The sequence below is a fragment of the Epinephelus fuscoguttatus genome, linkage group LG4 (genome assembly GCF_011397635.1).
Source record: "Epinephelus fuscoguttatus linkage group LG4, E.fuscoguttatus.final_Chr_v1".
Lineage (NCBI taxonomy): Eukaryota > Metazoa > Chordata > Actinopteri > Perciformes > Serranidae > Epinephelus > Epinephelus fuscoguttatus.
Window position 1 is genome coordinate 46,965,934 of NC_064755.1, and position 21,387 is coordinate 46,987,320.

The following is a 21,387-nucleotide window of genomic DNA, read 5'->3' on the forward strand; positions in this document are numbered from 1 at the left end:
GCGACCACACACACGGTTACATTTTGCCGACACACACACGTGGTTACGTTTAGCTAAGACACACACATGGTTACGTTTAGCCAACACACACACATGGGTACGTTTAACCAACACACACGTGGTTATGTTTAGCCAATACACACACACGGGTAAGTTTTGCAAACACATACGTGGGTACGTTTAGCCAACAAACAAACGTGGGTACGTTTAGCCAACACACACACGTGGTTAAGTTTAGCTAACACACACACACATGATGGCATTTAGCCAACACACACACGTGGTTACGTTTAGCCGACACACACATGTGGTTATGTTTAGCCAAGACACACACATGGGTAGCCTATGTTTAGCCAACACACACACGTGGTTATGTTTAGCCAACACGCACACATGGGTACGTTTAGCCAACACACACACACATGGTTATGTTTAGCCAACACACACACGTGGGTACGTTACGTCAACACACACACGTGGTTATGTTTAACCAACACACAAATGTGGGTACGCTTAGCTGACACACACTTGTTACGTTTAGCCAACACACACACATGGTTTCGTTTAGCCAACACACACATGTCGGTACGTTTAGCTGACACACACTTGTTACGTTTAGCCAACACACACACGTGGGTACATTTAGCCAACACACACACATGGGTACGTTTAGCCAAGATTCCTTTTCAAGCTGAAACACTCAGTGCAACAGTTTTGAGAACCGATTAATTGTCTTTGTTTCGTTTTTTGATTTTTAGCAGAACTGCCAAAGATTGACTCACTCCAGCTTCTCTAATGTGACATTTGCTGTATAATAAATACATGATTTCAGGGTTTGGAGAGTTTTATCTGAGAAAACAATTTAAAGATCATTCTGGGCTGTGGGAAGTTGTCATGGTAACATTTCACAGTTTTTTTCTGGCATTTTATGGATCAAATGCTTAATCAAGAAAATGATTGTCGGATTATTTGCTGATGATAACGATGATCAGTACAATGTCAGTCTGTCCACCCAGAACAAGACTCTCTGCGTACAGGACAGTCTGTCACACTTTAAGCTTTTACTGTACAAAATATAATCCTGCAGTGTGATGAATGAAACACAAGATGCTATCATGGTGAAATAAAAAAGATCAGATTTCTGTCTAACAGTTCCTTGAACAGATCGACTCCACACAAAAATAACCTCAGTGAACAAAGAGCACATTCAGGCACTGTTCATTTAAACAACGTGTGGCAAAGATAAACAACAAACATATCATGTCATATCAGTGCTAAAACACAATCAATCAATCAGTCAATCAATTTTATTTATAAAGCCCAATATCACAAATCACAGTTTGCCTCACAGGGCTTTACAGCATACGACATCCCTCTGTCCTTATGACCCTCACAGCTGATCAGGAAAAACTCCCCAAAAAACCCTTTAACGGGGAAAAAATGGCAGAAAGCTCAGGAAGAGCAACTGAGGAGGGATCCCTCTTCCAGGACGGACAGACGTGCAATAGATGTCGTACAGAACAGATCAGCATGATAAATTAACAGTAATCCACATGACACAATGAGAGAGAGAGAGAGAGAGAGAGAGAGAGAGAGATGCAGGTAATGACAGTATCTTACAACAACATTAATGAAAGTAATAATATTATAGTTATAGTTCTGGCTACTGTGGTACAATATGTTGAAAGTATGTATTAATACCTGGCAGTATACATGTGTGACAATAGTCATATGTGTGTAATAGGCATCTGGCAGGACCACGGCAGCAGCACAGTCACACACGTCACACTATCCAGGCACCGCTGTGATATGAGTTAATCTGAGAGACAGACTTAAAATACAACACTACTGACAGCAGCAAATGCAACACAAAACAGACCCGGCTCCTTAACACAGCTCTGAATCAGCAGTGATGGAAGAACAGTACCCAGGTGGATGTGCTAACTTTCCTCGTTTACCGCCACGATGTGATGACAGAAAATAGCAGCACTAAAACATCACTTGGTATTTAGCCTGCACCGAGTTTGAAAGAGAGACAGAATAAGTTAGAGAAATAAAAAAGAAGTAACCACCATTACATTCTCAGTGGCCTCCATGCTGATTTCTACTGTTCACTAACCTGGGCTGCAACCAGGAGACAAATCCCCGACAGAGACTGTGTTCACAGCTGGGGTCTGTGATGGGAGGGAACTCTGTCACCAGGTAACCCACGTTAAAAACATACTCGTACACGTGTTGATTTTGGTTGGTTAAAGATTTTAAAATCATTTCTGGTCATCCCACCTGGTGAAACCCAGATGATGGATTTCATGATGTGTAAGTGAGTTTGGAAACTTTCCAAACAGCAGCGATGGCGTCGTCAGTCTGCTGCTGTTGTTTTGTGTGTGAGCTTTTTGTTCTGCCTTTTTGATGAACTGCATTAAACTCCATTATGTCTTTTTGTGTGCTGCTGGTGTCACTTGGTAATTGCTGTGAATAATCAGACTACATTGAAGTGACACTATAGTTCAGCATAGACGAGAATACAGATGAGGGAAGCAGCCTGCGCTGGAGGAAGCTGTGTGCCATCCACAAAGTCTGGCCTGGTGCCAAAGCTCTGCGGCGTGAAGCTGCCTCTCTCCCATCTTAATCCCTGGCACGCCGTGCCAAGACGCAGTGGGGTCTTTACGACTCGCCTCCTCCGCAGGGATCCCCCCTGATGTGGAGGCTGAAGCCTGCGGCTCTGTGATGTCACCCTGCCCGTTTCTCATCTGCGTTTTTCTCAATGGCTGCGTGTCACCGCCGCTCTGAGTGCATCGTTCGCCTCTTAATGGAGAGCAGTTATTAATCATAATGGAAACACGCTCAATATCTCCCTCCAACTAGAGACAGAGATTAGAGATGAAAATCTGCCAGTGAGGAGGAGAACGCCAAGGGAAAACCGCACATTGCTCTTCAAGTATTTCATTCCAGCCTTTATTTGATTATCAAATAAAAATGTGATTATATCACTGGGCCGCAGAACAGAGGTCTGTCTGGATCTTATTAGGACTCGCTATTAGTGGTCCTACCATGAAGATTTACAATAAGGGTGGAGAACAACAGAAATTTATGGAGGCAGGGAAGTCCGCAAGCCTAAGTGAGCAAAGCCATTAAGGAGGGAACCATTCAATACAGAGGTTTGTCATCCTGACTGAGCAGCAGCAGCAGCAGCAGCAGCAGCAGCAGCAGCAGCAGGGGCGGCGGCGGCGTGCAGCGGCGTGCAGCGGCGTGCAGCAGCAGTTAGAAGATGATCGGAGGTCATCGCAGTGTTTTTACAGTTCTGCTCTGTGGAGCACAGAAATGAAGCAAAGCATCAAAGACAAACAAACTTTATGAAAGCATGCAGCACCTTTTAATTTACAACAGTCACTGACACACATTAATGTGCAGACACCACAAGATTTATACAGTTTCTTAAAGTCCTGCAGGAAAATCACAGACTACAGTATGTTAATGAGTTTGATCGCTCTCTATCGGCCAATGAGATCCGTGCTGAAGACACATCTGACCCTGCTGTGATCTCACTGCAGACGTGTGCGTTTGAAGCTTCAGCTGGATCATCAGAGAGATGCTTATGTGCCAGTCACATGTTCAAGCTGCCATTCCTTCAGGCTGCGTCCACACTGATACTACTTCGTTTTGTATACGCCTCACCTTACACAGACACGCTTCAAAAACACTTCACACCCTGTTTTAGTTTGAACACTCTGGGGTGTGTTTTAGTTTGAACACTCTGGGGTGTGTTTTAGTTTGAACACTTTGGGGTGTGTTTTAGTTTGAACACTCTGAGGTGTGTTTTAGTTTGAACACTTTGGGGTGTGTTTTAGTTTGAACACTTTGGGGTGTGTTTTAGTTTGAACACTCTGAGGTGTGTTTTAGTTTGAACACTCTGGGGTGTGTTTTAGTTTGAACACTCTGGGGTGTGTTTTAGTTTGAACACTTTGGGGTGTGTTTTAGTTTGAACACTCTGAGGTGTGTTTTAGTTTGAACACTTTGGGGTGTGTTTTAGTTTGAACACTCTGAGGTGTGTTTTAGTTTGAACACTCTGAGGTGTGTTTTAGTTTGAACACTCTGGGGTGTGTTTTAGTTTGAACACTTTGGGGTGTGTTTTAGTTTGAACACTTTGGGGTGTGTTTTAGTTTGAACACTCTGAGGTGTGTTTTAGTTTGAACACTTTGGGGTGTGTTTTAGTTTGAACACTCTGGGGTGTGTTTTAGTTTGAACACTTTAGGGTGTGTTTTAGTTTGAACACTTTGGGGTGTGTTTTAGTTTGAACACTCTGAGGTGTGTTTTAGTTTGAACACTTTGGGGTGTGTTTTAGTTTGAACACTCTGAGGTGTGTTTTAGTTTGAACACTTTGGGGTGTGTTTTAGTTTGAACACTCTGGGGTGTGTTTTAGTTTGAACACTCCGGGGTGTGTTTTAGTTTGAACACTTTGGGGTGTGTTTTAGTTTGAACACTCTGGGGTGTGTTTTAGTTTGAACACTCTGGGGTGTGTTTTAGTTTGAACACTTTGGGGTGTGTTTTAGTTTGAACACTCTGGGGTGTGTTTTAGTTTGAACACTCTGGGGTGTGTTTTAGTTTGAACACTCTGAGGTGTGTTTTAGTTTGAACACTCTGAGGTGTGTTTTAGTTTGAACACTCTGGGGTGTGTTTTAGTTTGAACACTTTGGGGTGTGTTTTAGTTTGAACACTCTGGGGTGTGTTTTAGTTTGAACACTCTGGGGTGTGTTTTAGTTTGAACACTCCAGGGTTTGTTTTAGTTTGAACACTTTGGGGTGTGTTTTAGTTTGAACACTCCGGGGTGTGTTTTAGTTTGAACACTCCCGGGTGTGTTTTAGTTTGAACACTCTGGGGTGTGTTTTAGTTTGAACACTTTAGGGTGTGTTTTAGTTTGAACACTCTGAGGTGTGTTTTAGTTTGAACACTTTGGGGTGTGTTTTAGTTTGAACACTCTGGGGTGTGTTTTAGTTTGAACACTCCGGGGTTTGTTTTAGATTGAACACTGTGGGTGTGTGTTTTAGTTTGAACACTCCGGGGTGTGTTTTAGTTTGAACACTTTGGGGTGTGTTTTAGTTTGAACACTCTGGGGTGTGTTTTAGTTTGAACACTCCGGGGTTTGTTTTAGTTTGAACACTTTGGGGTGTGTTTTAGTTTGAACACTCTGGGGTGTGTTTTAGTTTGAACACTTTGGGGTGTGTTTTAGTTTGAACACTCTGGGGTGTGTTTTAGTTTGAACACTCCGGGGTTTGTTTTAGTTTGAACACTTTGGGGTGTGTTTTAGTTTGAACACTCCGGGGTGTGTTTTAGTTTGAACACTTTGGGGTGTGTTTTAGTTTGAACACTCTGGGGTGTGTTTTAGTTTGAACACTCTGAGGTGTGTTTTAGTTTGAACACTCTGGGGTGTGTTTTAGTTTGAACACTCTGAGGTGTGTTTTAGTTTGAACACTCTGGGGTGTGTTTTAGTTTGAACACTCTGAGGTGTGTTTTAGTTTGAACACTCTGGGGTGTGTTTTAGTTTGAACACTCTGAGGTGTGTTTTAGTTTGAACACTCTGGGGTGTGTTTTAGTTTGAACACTCTGAGGTGTGTTTTAGTTTGAACACTTTGGGGTGTGTTTTAGTTTGAACACTTTGGGGTGTGTTTTAGTTTGAACACTCTGAGGTGTGTTTTAGTTTGAACACTTTGGGGTGTGTTTTAGTTTGAACACTCTGGGGTGTGTTTTAGTTTGAACACTTTGGGGTGTGTTTTAGTTTGAACACTCTGAGGTGTGTTTTAGTTTGAACACTTTGGGGTGTGTTTTAGTTTGAACACTCTGAGGTGTGTTTTAGTTTGAACACTCTGAGGTGTGTTTTAGTTTGAACACTTTGGGGTGTGTTTTAGTTTGAACACTCTGAGGTGTGTTTTAGTTTGAACACTCTGAGGTGTGTTTTAGTTTGAACACTCTGGGGTGTGTTTTAGTTTGAACACTCTGAGGTGTGTTTTAGTTTGAACACTTTGGGGTGTGTTTTAGTTTGAACACTCTGGGGTGTGTTTTAGTTTGAACACTTTAGGGTGTGTTTTAGTTTGAACACTTTGGGGTGTGTTTTAGTTTGAACACTCTGAGGTGTGTTTTAGTTTGAACACTTTGGGGTGTGTTTTAGTTTGAACACTCTGAGGTGTGTTTTAGTTTGAACACTTTGGGGTGTGTTTTAGTTTGAACACTCTGGGGTGTGTTTTAGTTTGAACACTCCGGGGTGTGTTTTAGTTTGAACACTTTGGGGTGTGTTTTAGTTTGAACACTCTGGGGTGTGTTTTAGTTTGAACACTTTAGGGTGTGTTTTAGTTTGAACACTCTGGGGTGTGTTTTAGTTTGAACACTCTGGGGTGTGTTTTAGTTTGAACACTCTGAGGTGTGTTTTAGTTTGAACACTTTGGGGTGTGTTTTAGTTTGAACACTCTGGGGTGTGTTTTAGTTTGAACACTTTGGGGTGTGTTTTAGTTTGAACACTCTGGGGTGTGTTTTAGTTTGAACACTCTGGGGTGTGTTTTAGTTTGAACACTCTGGGGTGTGTTTTAGTTTGAACACTCCGGGGTTTGTTTTAGTTTGAACACTTTGGGGTGTGTTTTAGTTTGAACACTCTGGGGTGTGTTTTAGTTTGAACACTCTGGGGTGTGTTTTAGTTTGAACACTCCGGGGTGTGTTTTAGTTTGAACACTCCCGGGTGTGTTTTAGTTTGAACACTCTGGGGTGTGTTTTAGTTTGAACACTTTAGGGTGTGTTTTAGTTTGAACACTCTGAGGTGTGTTTTAGTTTGAACACTTTGGGGTGTGTTTTAGTTTGAACACTCTGGGGTGTGTTTTAGTTTGAACACTCCGGGGTTTGTTTTAGTTTGAACACTTTGGGGTGTGTTTTAGTTTGAACACTCCGGGGTGTGTTTTAGTTTGAACACTTTGGGGTGTGTTTTAGTTTGAACACTCTGGGGTGTGTTTTAGTTTGAACACTCTGGGGTGTGTTTTAGTTTGAACACTCTGGGGTGTGTTTTAGTTTGAACACTTTGGGGTGTGTTTTAGTTTGAACACTCTGAGGTGTGTTTTAGTTTGAACACTCTGGGGTGTGTTTTAGTTTGAACACTTTGGGGTGTGTTTTAGTTTGAACACTCCCGGGTGTGTTTTAGTTTGAACACTTTGGGGTGTGTTTTAGTTTGAACACTTTGGGGTGTGTTTTAGTTTGAACACTCTGAGGTGTGTTTTAGTTTGAACACTCTGAGGTGTGTTTTAGTTTGAACACTCTGGGGTGTGTTTTAGTTTGAACACTTTGGGGTGTGTTTTAGTTTGAACACTCTGGGGTGTGTTTTAGTTTGAACACTTTGGGGTGTGTTTTAGTTTGAACACTCTGAGGTGTGTTTTAGTTTGAACACTCTGGGGTGTGTTTTAGTTTGAACACTCTGAAGTGTGTTTTAGTTTGAACACTCTGGGGTGTGTTTTAGTTTGAACACTCTGGGGTGTGTTTTAGTTTGAACACTTTGGGGTGTGTTTTAGTTTGAACACTCTGGGGTGTGTTTTAGTTTGAACACTTTGGGGTGTGTTTTAGTTTGAACACTCTGGGGTGTGTTTTAGTTTGAACACTCTGAGGTGTGTTTTAGTTTGAACACTCTGGGGTGTGTTTTAGTTTGAACACTCTGGGGTGTGTTTTAGTTTGAACACTTTGGGGTGTGTTTTAGTTTGAACACTTTGGGGTGTGTTTTAGTTTGAACACTCTGAGGTGTGTTTTAGTTTGAACACTCTGGGGTGTGTTTTAGTTTGAACACTCTGGGGTGTGTTTTAGTTTGAACACTCTGGGGTGTGTTTTAGTTTGAACACTCTGAAGTGTGTTTTAGTTTGAACACTCTGGGGTGTGTTTTAGTTTGAACACTTTGGGGTGTGTTTTAGTTTGAACACTCTGAGGTGTGTTTTAGTTTGAACACTCTGGGGTGTGTTTTAGTTTGAACACTCTGGGGTGTGTTTTAGTTTGAACACTCTGGGGTGTGTTTTAGTTTGAACACTCTGAAGTGTGTTTTAGTTTGAACACTCTGGGGTGTGTTTTAGTTTGAACACTCTGAAGTGTGTTTTAGTTTGAACACTCCCGGGTGTGTTTTAGTTTGAACACTTTGGGGTGTGTTTTAGTTTGAACACTTTGGGGTGTGTTTTAGTTTGAACACTCCCGGGTGTGTTTTAGTTTGAACACTTTGGGGTGTGTTTTAGTTTGAACACTCTGGGGTGTGTTTTAGTTTGAACACTTTGGGGTGTGTTTTAGTTTGAACACTCCCGGGTGTGTTTTAGTTTGAACACTTTGGGGTGTGTTTTAGTTTGAACACTCTGGGGTGTGTTTTAGTTTGAACACTCTGGGGTGTGTTTTAGTTTGAACACTTTGGGGTGTGTTTTAGTTTGAACACTCTGGGGTGTGTTTTAGTTTGAACACTCTGAGGTGTGTTTTAGTTTGAACACTCTGGGGTGTGTTTTAGTTTGAACACTCTGAGGTGTGTTTTAGTTTGAACACTCCCGGGTGTGTTTTAGTTTGAACACTTTGGGGTGTGTTTTAGTTTGAACACTCTGGGGTGTGTTTTAGTTTGAACACTTTGGGGTGTGTTTTAGTTTGAACACTTTGGGGTGTGTTTTAGTTTGAACACTCTGGGGTGTGTTTTAGTTTGAACACTTTGGGGTGTGTTTTAGTTTGAACACTCTGGGGTGTGTTTTAGTTTGAACACTCTGGGGTGTGTTTTAGTTTGAACACTTTGGGGTGTGTTTTAGTTTGAACACTCTGAGGTGTGTTTTAGTTTGAACACTTTGGGGTGTGTTTTAGTTTGAACACTCCCGGGTGTGTTTTAGTTTGAACACTTTGGGGTGTGTTTTAGTTTGAACACTCTGGGGTGTGTTTTAGTTTGAACACTTTGGGGTGTGTTTTAGTTTGAACACTCCCGGGTGTGTTTTAGTTTGAACACTCTGAGGTGTGTTTTAGTTTGAACACTTTGGGGTGTGTTTTAGTTTGGACACTTTGGGGTGTGTTTTAGTTTGAACACTCTGGGGTGTGTTTTAGTTTGAACACTTTGGGGTGTGTTTTAGTTTAAACACTTTGGGGTGTGTTTTAATTTAACCACTTTGGGGTGTGTTTTAGTTTGAACACTCTGGGGTGTGTTTTAGTTTGAACACTCCCGGGTGTGTTTTAGTTTAAACACTTTGGGGTGTGTTTTAGTTTGAACACTCTGAGGTGTGTTTTAGTTTAAACACTTTGGGGTGTGTTTTAGTTTGAACACTCTGGGGTGTGTTTTAGTTTGAACACTTTGGGGTGTGTTTTAGTTTGAACACTTTGGGGTGTGTTTTAGTTTGAACACTTTGGGGTGTGTTTTAGTTTAAACACTCTGGGGTGTGTTTTAGTTTGAACACTCCCGGGTGTGTTTTAGTTTGAACACTCCCGGGTGTGTTTTAGTTTGAACACTCTGGGGTGTGTTTTAGTTTGAACACTTTGGGGTGTGTTTTAGTTTGAACACTTTGGGGTGTGTTTTAGTTTGAACACTCTGGGGTGTGTTTTAGTTTGAACACTCCCGGGTGTGTTTTAGTTTGAACACTCCCGGGTGTGTTTTAGTCTGAACACTCCGGAGTGTGTTTTAGTTTAAACACTCCGGGGTGTGTTTTAGTCTGAACACTCTGGGGTGTGTTTTAGTTTGAACACTCTGGGGTGTGTTTTAGTTTGAACACTCCGGGGTGGGTTTTAGTTTTTAACACTCCGGGGTGTGTTTTAGTTTAAACACTCTGGGGTGTGTTTTAGTTTGAACACTCTGGGGTGTGTTTTAGTTTGAACACTCCGGGGTGGGTTTTAGTTTTTAACACTCCGGGGTGTGTTTTAGTTTGAACACTCCGGGGTGTGTTTTAGTTTGCACAATCCGGGGTGTGTTTTAGTTTGAACACTTTGGGGTGTGTTTTAGTTTGAACACTTTGGGGTGTGTTTTAGTTTGAACACTCTGGGGTGTGTTTTAGTTTGAACACTCTGGGGTGTGTTTTAGTTTGCACAATCCGGGGTGTGTTTTAGTTTGAACACTCTGGGGTGTGTTTTAGTTTGAACACTCTGGGGTGTGTTTTAGTTTGAACACTTTGGGGTGTGTTTTAGTTTGAACACTTTGGGGTGTGTTTTAGTTTGAACACTTTGGGGTGTGTTTTAGTTTAAACACTCTGGGGTGTGTTTTAGTTTGAACACTCCGGGGTGGGTTTTAGTTTTTAACACTCCGGAGTGTGTTTTAGTTTAAACACTCCGGGGTGTGTTTTAGTCTGAACACTCTGGGGTGTGTTTTAGTTTGAACACTCCGGGGTGGGTTTTAGTTTTTAACACTCCGGGGTGTGTTTTAGTTTAAACACTCCGGGGTGTGTTTTAGTTTGCACAATCCGGGGTGTGTTTTAGTTTGAACACTTTGGGGTGTGTTTTAGTTTGAACACTTTGGGGTGTGTTTTAGTTTGAACACTCCCGGGTGTGTTTTAGTTTGAACACTTTGGGGTGTGTTTTAGTTTGAACACTTTGGGGTGTGTTTTAGTTTGAACACTTTGGGGTGTGTTTTAGTCTGAACACTCTGGGGTGTGTTTTAGTTTGAACACTTTGGGGTGTGTTTTAGTTTGAACACTTTGGGGTGTGTTTTAGTTTGAACACTTTGGGGTGTGTTTTAGTCTGAACACTCTGGGGTGTGTTTTAGTTTGAACACTTTGGGGTGTGTTTTAGTTTGAACACTTTGGGGTGTGTTTTAGTCTGAACACTCTGGGGTGTGTTTTAGTTTGAACACTCCCGGGTGTGTTTTAGTTTGAACACTCTGGGGTGTGTTTTAGTTTGAACACTCTGGGGTGTGTTTTAGTTTGAACACTCCCGGGTGTGTTTTAGTTTGAACACTCTGGGGTGTGTTTTAGTTTGAACACTCTGGGGTGTGTTTTAGTTTGAACACTCCCGGGTGTGTTTTAGTTTGAACACTCCCGGGTGTGTTTTAGTTTGAACACTCCGGGGTGGGTTTTAGTCTGAACACTCTGGGGTGTGTTTTAGTTTGAACACTCCCGGGTGTGTTTTAGTTTAAACTCTCCGGGGTGGGTTTTAGTCTGAACACTCTGGGGTGTGTTTTAGTTTGAACACTCCGGGGTGGGTTTTAGTTTTTAACACTCCGGGGTGTTTCTTTACAGCCTGTGGTCACAACACGTCAAGCCAAAACGTGACAGTGAGCTCCTCATACCTTTCATGATTTCATCCTTCCTGTGTGGGAAACTTTACTCTTTTCCCATCGTCATGACTTCCTGCAGTGCTGGATGATGCTCCTGGTATCGCCAACATGTCACTGTGTTGCTTTGTAGCGCCTCCTAATCTGTTTTCTGCCACCTTGACCTCCGTATACTTGCGTGTTGCTTTCAGTAATGTCTCCACCTCGTCATCGGTCCAAACAAAGAAATCTCTGCTCTCACTTTCTGCCATCTCCTTTGTGTTTTCTGTAACTAAGCAACCAACCATGGACAATCTGCTTCCTGTTTACATTGGGGGGCAGTGTAGGGCAGTGGTCATGTGATGTGTGTTTTCAGGTATGTAGTAGATTGGACATCTCACAATCTCCTCTTTAATGTCACTGCTGTAGTTTTAATAAAACCTTCTCATTCTCTGCATTTGACTGTTTTTATTGTTGCTGTGTATCCGTCAGTTATGGCAGACTTTGTTCTTGTTATTTCATGTTTTTGTCTTTTTCCTGTTTTTTTTTTTTCCATAATTCCTTGATAGACATTGCTGCTCATGTTCTTATGGAGTTTTTTTGTCATTATTTTGGGATTTCTTTTATATTTTTGTTTCCTTGCAGCACATTGGGTGTGAACTCAACTCAGTGCATTGATGATGTTCACTGTCATGGATCACACCAAGTCCAGTATTTTCATGTTGTGATAAAATGAATAAAAACCAGTGAAACATTCAAACACTTTGAAAACCAGTCTGAATCATGAAACTGTCGCTGTGGCTCTTTAATGTGTTTTTCTTTCTCTTCCAACAGGCCTCCAACTTCTTCTGGGGTCTTTGGGCCATCCTGCAGTCACGCTTCTCCTCCATCGACTTTGACTTCCAAAGGTTTGTATTGACGCAGGCCGCTCAAAGGTCCCATCACGCTTAGAGAAAAAAGCCTTTTCCATGTGGTGACCTCGTGTCCACAGCTGGAGGAGTTTGTGTGTGGGTGTCACTTTGTATAAATGCTTCTCCAGTTTCTTTTGAGCATTAAATGCTGCACAAAACAGAGAAACTGTCAATATTCAGGTGGACATGCTCCTGACATGAAGCATTAACACCTCGTCAGCTGCGGTTTAACGCAGAGGAAAGTATGATATTAGTACGACTTGATGGGACTGTCTTGTTATTTAACATCAGCATGCATCACTGAAACACTCACACATGGAAAAATATATCCTCAGCATTCCATTCAAGCTCTCAGTATTTTACTGCAGTGTTTAGACAAACAGGATCTTCATTAGAGTTTCCTGACAAAGAATTTGTTGGCAGAGAAGTTGCAGTAAAGAGTCGGGAACTTGAGCCCAGAGTGTGGAAATATTTCAGACTTTGTGTATCCAGAATCTGGCACAAAGCAGGCAGGACGAGCACACGTCTTCCTGTCACCTCTAAAAGCAGACAAACTGTTTACACATGACGTTCTTTGCTCTGAAACCACAGATCCTGAAGAGATGAAAGCCCCGGCCTCCACAAAGGAATCAGAAGTCATTTCTTTTATTTTCAGATGGATTATGATCCATGCAGTTATCTTTAAACAGGTCCAGGAGACATTCCTCTCGACCAGCCAGCAGACAATAAAGTTCAGGAGGGCCAAATGTTTCCCTGCACCCCCACTCCCAGCGCCCCACACCCGCCACAGTTGTGATCGTGATCCTAATCACTATTGACATACGGCACCCTCCCCTCTGTGTGGCTTTCTCTGCTCGCCTGCTAGATCAGCGACAGGGCCCCCGCCTCATTTCGATCTGGACCTGGGAGGAAATGTGATCCAGAGGGGTGCCGAGGCACAGAGGCGCTATTGTTCCCGGGCCGTCGGTCCTCCCTTACATATACGTCTCTCATCCCGGGCCGGGCCACATGCGCCTGCTAGACGTCTGCTCCCCTAAGCCGCCGCCGGAGGTTGTCCATAAGTGCACGCTGAGGGTCGGGTTACCTTCCTTTAACTGAAATGAGCTCAGAGCGCAACAGTAATGATGGAGAACCAGGTTTAAAACCTTCACCATCCAGCCGACCTCCAAACACTCACACAAACCCATATATGATAATTCCCTGAGCCAACGCTGCTCTGAGGAGTCTCCATCATTCAGCCTGCAGACAAAGAGACAATATGGACGTCTCGCTGTCATATGGATCACTGTACATTCATTCTGTTGATCTGTTCTACTGTCAGTGTGTCCGTCCTGAAGAGGGATCCCTCCTCAGTGTCTCTTCTTGAGCTTTCAACCATGTTTTTGGGGAGTTTTTCCTGGTGAGAGGGCCCTCTGAGCCGCACTGTGCTTTGTCATATGAGGCTGTTAAAATAAAACTGAAATGAATTGATAGTTTGTCCAGCCTTTCATCTCGTGCTTTAAATACAGCAACAATGAGCACCACAGTCACAGCACAGCACCTCCTGAGGCTGTCCTTGTCATTTGTTTAAATAGCATAAAGAAAGCTACATTTACATTGAATAGATGAGCAGTAAGTAATGTTGCCGTGACTTTCTTATTCTGTCTTGCAGAGGAGGTTTAATTGGATGCATAAAGGCCAGGTCACATCCGGATTTACAATAGCTAGCTGACAGTCAGTGAGCTGCTTCTTTTCTCAGAGCTTTTCATTCGTCTGCAGAGTGAAGTGATTGAAATCCTGCACATACTGAGAACAAAATGCCGGGGGGGGGGGGGGGGTAAACTGCACAGCACAGAGGTGATGGAAGGAGGAAGCTCTGGGAGCTAGTAGCGTTAGCATATCACAGCTGGTTGGTGTGCGTTCTGTGAGTAGTCACCTGTCTGCCGTGACCTGAAAGGTCCTGACACACCAAGCCAACAGTCAGCCTTTGGTCAGTGTTGGGCCGTCAGTGAGCCTCTGTCACCCTCAACAGTGTGGCAGCTTTTTGTTTTTGGCCGATTCAGCACTATGAATCAGAGCCAATCAGAGCCCACCGGAGCCAATCAGAGCCTGTTGGTGAACATTTGTCCTCATCACAGTGGTGTGTCCAGCACTGTTGCCCCTCATCGGCCCACAGTGGCTTCTTTTTGGCCGATTCACGGTGTTGAATCTGCAGCAATGATGGCAGAGCCTGTCGGTGAATGACCTCCCTCTGACTGTGAGCTGAGCTCAGGTGAGTGGCAGAGAAGCGTCAGTGAGTGAAGGAGGAGCTAAAGTCCAGAGGGAGTGATACCAAAACCAACTTGTTCCATGAGGTCAGATTATTTTTCTCTTTAGCAGAAATGTTTCCTGATGGTCTGTGTTATTGTTCACTGGAACACGGTAAATATACTCTGATTGTGTTGTTCACGTGCTAACTGGCTAACTAGCATCAAGACGCTCTTCCTGTTTCCCTTTTTCAATGATGAATACAGACGACCGCCGTCTGCTGCTGTGGAGACTTGTTTCCTCTCAGCAGGAGCAGAACAGACGCTCGTCCTTTACCTGACAGTGATCGCATCACACTGCTGCTCTCTGCCTTTATGATGAAGCAGTTGTTTTTGCTGAAGGAGATAGGAAGTCAGAGTTCAACCCTGAATGTGTGTGTGTGTGTGTGTGTGTGTGTGTGTGTTTCCTCTCTTCGTTATCCCCCTGAGCCAAATCTGTGCAGACTTCCCAACGAGTGACAGGCGTCTCCCCTGCCTCGTGCGGTAACCAGGGCCAGATGGAGATGTGACAATAGGGAGCCACAAGGGGAATGCAAACCCGCCCTCTCTCCGCTGGCCATATTTACTCTCCTTATATGATTTTCTTCATGTGTTGAAAGTGTCTGCGAGTCAGCGGTTTAGATTTGTGGACGTGTTGGCGAGGTGAGCCGCTGTTTGACAAAGACATTATTATGAGGAAATGAAGAGGAGGAGGCCCACTGTTTGGAAAAGCCCTGCTGCAAAATGGAGCGACGTGTGCACAAAAGCACATTGTGAAATGAAATACCTGCTTTTTTCTTCTACTCCTGCTAAACAGAGAGACGTCTCAGTTTCATCTGTGGTGATGATAAATGTTCAGCACACCAGTTTGAGGTGTCGGCCTCAATAAAAACAGGGCTGAATGGGATCACCTGTGGACGCTGCTGTTCTTTAAATGACTATAATTTGACCTGTGGAGGGTTGGGGTGTGACGAATAATTACATTAACACTGACTTCTTGTTTCATTGTTTTGAATTAGTCAACATTTTATAGCTCTTTTCAGGTTTTATTTGAACTGACTGAAGGTCCATTTGATGACATTGTAAATTTGCCAAGTGCATTTTTCACCTTTCCAGTGTAGAAGCAGGAATAATGTGAATGTGTGTGAAGATATTTTATAGATACAATGCTGCGAGTTCAGAGAGAATAACTTACAGAGGCAGTCTTTAATTCTAAATGCTGTGGATTGACATTTTGGGACATTTTGACTTAAGAATAAAAGCCAATAATCATGTGACTGACATAGTTAACAGGACTGTTTTTCACAAGCTGCTTGATCCAGGTACTGAAGGTGCTGCTTCAGAAACAATAAACATGGTCATCTTAAAGGATTAATCTCATATCAATGAAAGTTTATCTGTGAACATATGACTGTTGAGATTGCCATCAGTCCATCAGTGGATTGTTTCCTCTGGGTTCAAAGAGAGTAACTGCCCCAAGTAAGGGAGTTCAAGTATCTCAGGGTCTTCAGGTTCACAGTGAGGGTAAAATGGAGCGTGAGATGGATTGATGGTTTCGTGCAGCTGTGCCGGACCAACGTGGTTCAGAGGGAGCTGAGCAAGAAGGCGAAGCTTTCGATTTATTGGACCATCTATGACAACCCTCACCTATGGTCATGAGCTCTGGGTAGTGACTGAAAGAATGAGGTCACAGATACAAGCATCTGACATGAGTTTCCTCTGTAGGGTGTCTGGGCTCAGCCTTAGAGATAGGGGGAGGAGTCAGACATCTGGAGGGAGCTCGGAGTAGAGCCGCTGCTCCTTCATGTTGAGGTGGTTCAACATCTGATCAGGATCCTCCTGGTCCAGCTGGTAGGAGGCCCCGGGGCAGACCCAGAACACACTGGAGGGATTATAGATCTCATCTGGTCTGGGAACACCTCGGGGTCCTCCAGGAGGAGCTGGAGAGAGGGACGTCTGGAGGACTTTGTTCAGTCTGCTGCTCCAGAGACCTTCCCCAGATAAGTGGATGGATGGATGGATGGATGGATGGATGGATGAAATTGCCATGATCTGAAACAGGTGTGTATTGTTCCTTCAGAGGTGACCCTAAGTGAAGACAGAAACACGTGTGTGAGCAGACAACAGAAGTCAGCCTCTGACACAATAATTAGAGAGTAGCTCTACCCAGAGATACAGGTGGGGAATAGAGTGAAGTAACTAAAAGGCATGTGTCTGAATTATCTTTTTGTCTCAGTGAGCAATAAAAGAGAGAAAACTGATTCGGCATTGAGGAGTTCAGTGAAAGCACTGATTAAAGGACAAACTCCTCTCTGTGCCTCCATTTTCTGTGCTTTTCAAACTTCACTTAATTTCAAAGGGGATAGTATAATGGCCAAGGGCAACAGCGTACTCAGACATCAGATTTACTGAAGCGTTCGATAATATGGTTTCAACAAATACAAAACCACTTTTCTCGCAGTTAAGTTCTGAGGCTTTGGCACAGCTTTCAGACTCACTGCTGTGCTGAATAGAGACTGGATGCTATATTGTTATGCAAGTTTGCAAACAAATGGTGGCCACCTTGAGCTGTAAGCAGGGGCTGCAGAGTGACCCGGAGTGAACGCCGGACGAACACATTATTGTATCTTCACTTCAGACTGATGAAGAGTCTACATCTTTAAGATTTATGCTGCTACATATTTATGTTAGACACATTGAGGGTGAAACGCAGACACACAACATGTGATCCATATCTGTTCTGGTTCACTAGACGAAAAGCTCTGGAGACCAAAGGTCAGACACGTCAAAGAGAACGTCAAGTGCTTTAAATATCTGTGACAAACATTGAATAATTAAATTAAATACAAACTGATGGTTATTTATATGTTATTATTATTACTTAAGCTTCTCCTAGCATATTTTTCACATTTGCAAAGTGAACTGACTCATCTGTTTTTCCTGTCTGTGACGCTGCAGGAGATTTGTCAAGTCTGAGAAAATAACTGATGATGTCACTGTGATCATCTCAGCTTCAGGTTTAAAGATTTCTTAAGACTTTGGACTCTTGAGTTGGCATTTACCGTAAAGAAAAGGTCAGATACAGAGGGTCTTATCTAATATTCAGTTCAAGTCAATTCAGTTTTATTTATAAAGCCCAATATCACAAATCACAATTTGCCTCACAGGGCTTTACAGCATACGACATCCCTCTGTCCTTATGACCCTCACAGCTGATCAGGAAAAACTCCCCAAAAAACCCTTTAACGGGGAAAAAACGGTAGAAACCTCAGGAAGAGCAACTGAGGAGGGATCCCTCTTCCAGGACGGACAGACGTGCAATAGATGTCGTACAGAACAGAATCAACATGATAAATTAACAGTAATCAGTATGACACAATGAGAGAGAGAGAGAGAGAGAGAGAGAGATGCAGGTAATGACAGTAGCTTACAACAACATTATTGAAAGTAATAATATTATAGTTATAGTTCTGGCTACTGTGGTACAATATGTTGAAAGTATGTATTAATATCTGGCAGTATACATGTGTGACAATAGTCATATGTGTATAATAACAGTAGAAGTATGACTAATGACTAATGATGGCAGCAGCAGCAGGAGGCATCTGGCAGGACCACGGCAGCAGCACAACCACACACGTCACGCTGTCCAGGCACCGCTGTGATATGAGTTAATCAGAGAGACAGTGGAGCACAAAGGCTCCGGAGAAGAAGCCGAGTTAGTGACATCCAGAATGGCCGAGTTAGCAAGATGCAGTAATAGAATACCAGAGAGAGAGAGAGAGAGAAGGAGAGAAGGTGCCCAGTGTATTATAGGGGGGTCCTCCGGCAGACTAGGCCTAAGTCAGCCTAACTAGGGGCTGGTACAGGGCAAGCCTGAGCCAGCCCTAACTATAAGCTTTATCAAAGAGGAAAGTAGGCCTTAGTGAAAGGGCTCTGAACTGGTTTAAAAACTACCTATTTGAAAGAACTCAGTGTGTCTCAGTAGAAAACTACACCTCAGCCCTTCTTAATGTAAACAAAGGTGTCCCTCAAGGTTCTATTTTGGCACCTATCTTATTTTCAATTTTTACTAATGATTTAGGTAATGCAGTAGTCCAGCACATTTTCACTTATACGCAGATGACACAATTATTTACACAATGGCACCCTCTTTAAACCAAGCCTTAGAGTTCCTGCAGGATGCCTTTCAAACATTACAGCACTCCCTGCTGAAGTTAAAATTGGTTCTAAATTCAAAGAAGACCAAATTTATGACCTTCACTCTATCTCGTTCCAATATAGTTGTTCCTACGATCTCGACATTGGACGGTACGTCTTGAACGAGTTACTTCTTATAAATATTTAGGTATGTGGCTTGATGACAAGATGTCTTTTAATGTACATATTGACAAATTGCTGAAGAAGCTTAGGCAGAAACTGTTTTTTTTTTCAAAAAATGTTTCCCATTCGAAGCCAGAAAGAAACTTGTGCAAAGCTTGTTGTTATCTGTTTTGGATTATGGAGATGTGATATATATGCATGCAGCATCTTCCCTGCTTAAAAAGCTGGACTCTGTTTATCATGCAGCAATCCGTTTTTTAACGAGTGCAGGCTCACGCACACACCACTGCACCTTATATGAATCGTTAGGATGGCCCTCCCTATACCAGAGGAGAAAAGCACACATGTTGACTTTTACTTTTAAAACATTAGTTGGAAAATTACCATCTTATATCTCCAGACTTCTGTCTTTTTATACGAACACCTACAGCACTAGACGAGCAGCAAATGGGATGTTTTTAAATGTTCCCCAGATGCAGTCGCATCTTGGTAAAACCTCATTTTCTTTCTATGCCCCCTCATTATGGAATGAGTTGCAAGATAAAATTAACCTACAGTCCCTCCCTACTGTAAATGTGTTTAAAGGTATTTTAAAATCAGCCCTTCAGGAAAAGTGCAGTTGTTTTAATTAATGTTCACTTAAGATTGCCCTTTACTGTTGATTTTTTATATTTCATGTTTTCATAGTATATGTATGTTTTATTGTTTTATGTATGGAACTTACGTGTGCTGTCTTGGCCAGGACTCCCTGCAAGAAGAGATCTTGCATCTCAATGGGACATTTCCTGGATAAATAAAGGCTAAATAAAAAATAAAAATAAAATAAGTCTAGTCTTAAATGTGGAGACGGTGTCTGCCTCCCGGACCGTAACAGGAAGATGATTCCACAGGAGAGGAGCCTGATAGCTGAAGGCTCTGGCTCCTGATCTACTTTTGGAGACTTTAGGGACCACGAGTAACCCTGCGTTCTCAGAGCGCAGTGTTCTGGTGGGATAATATGGCACTATGAGCTCTCTAAGATATGACGGAGCTTGACCATTTAGAGCTTTATAAGTTAACAGTAGGATTTTAAATTCAATTCTGGATTTTACAGGGAGCCAGTGCAGAGAAGCTAAAACAGGAGAGATATGATCGCGTTTCTTAGTTCCTGTTAGTACACGTGCTGCTGCATTCTGAATTAGCTGGAGAGTTTTTAAGGACTTACTAGAGCTACCTGATAACAGAGAGTTACAGTAATCCAGCCTAGAGGTAACAAAAGCGTGGACCAATTTTTCTGCATCTTTTCGGGTCAGGATAGGCCTAATTTTCACAATATTACGCAGATGAAAAATGCAGTCCGTGAGGTTTGTTTTAAATGAGAATTAAAAGACAAATCTTGATCAAATGTTACTCCGAGGTTTCTTACAGTAGTGCTAGAGGCCAGAGCAATGCCATCAAGAGAAACTATGTCATCAGATAAAGAGTCTCTGAGTTGTTTGGGGCCAAGAACAATAACTTCAGTTTTGTCTGAATTTAACATCAGGAAATTGGTGCTCATCCAGTTTTTTATGTCTTTAAGGCAGTTATGGAGTTTAGTTAATTGATTACTTTCTTCTGGCTTCATCGATAAATACAACTGAGTATCATCCGCATAACAATGGAAATTTACAGAGTGATTTCTAATGATGTTACCTAAAGGAAGCATATATAGAGTAAATAGGATTGGTCCGAGCACAGAACCTTGCGGAACTCCAAAACAAACTTTAGTACGTAAGGACGATTCATTATGAACGTGAACAAACTGAAAACGATCAGATAAATAAGATTTAAACCAGCTCAGTGCAGAACCTTTTAGGCCAATTAAGTGATCCAGTCTCTGCAGTAGAATTTGATGGTCAATTGTGTCAAACGCTGCACTAAGATCTAATAAAACAAGTACAGAGACAAGTCCTTTGTCTGAAGCAATCAGAAGGTCATTTGTAATTTTAACTAGTGCTGTCTCAGTGCTATGATGCACTCTGATGCAGAGATCAGAGCAGAGCTTCAGAGAGACAGATCAGCAAAACTTTATTGATTATTTAAGAAGCTAAAAGTTTGATTCAGGTTCCTCTGTCAGGTTTATAACTACAGTTTTTACTTTGGATATTTGCTGCAGTGAGATTCTGTAACATATGAACACAGCAGAGATCACAGAGGAGCTGCTGTCAGACTCCACATTAAGACAGGTGAGACTGGGGACATTTCCCATCATCCATCCATCATCCATCCATCCATCCATCCATCCATCCATCCATCATCCATCCATCCATCCATCCATCCATCCATCCATCCATCCATCAGTCCATCCATCCATCCATCCATCCATCCATCCATCCATCCATCCATCATCCATCCATCCATCCATCATCCATCATCCATCCATCCATCATCCATCCATCCATCATCCATCCGTCCATCATCCATCCATGATCCTCTTTTTGGGGACTGGGGACATTTCCCATCATCCATCCATCCATCCATCCATCCATCCATCCATCCATGATCCTCTTTTTGGGGACTGGGGACATTTCCCATCATCCATCCATCCATCCATCCATCCATCATCCATCCATCCATCCATCCATCCATCCATCCATCCATCCATCCATCCATCATCCATCCATCCATCCATCCATCCATCCATCCATCCATCCATCATCCATCCATC

The 21,387-nt window shown here is 42.7% G+C and overlaps 1 protein-coding gene across 2 annotated transcripts in view; it reads left to right on the forward strand.

Moving 5' to 3' along the window:
- zgc:113516 (uncharacterized protein LOC541449 homolog) overlaps positions 1–21,387 on the forward strand; it is a 64,204-nt gene that overhangs the window by 39,662 nt on the left and 3,155 nt on the right. The window contains exons 7-8 of one of the 2 annotated variants that reach the window (XM_049574050.1): positions 12,038–12,111; positions 12,706–20,997. In XM_049574050.1, coding sequence (XP_049430007.1) covers positions 12,038–12,111; positions 12,706–12,712 — 81 coding nt within the window. In that variant the 3' untranslated portion in view covers positions 12,713–20,997. Of the gene's footprint in view, positions 1–12,037; positions 12,112–12,705; positions 20,998–21,387 lie in introns of those variants that run through there. The other variant, XM_049574049.1, reaches the window with a different exon arrangement.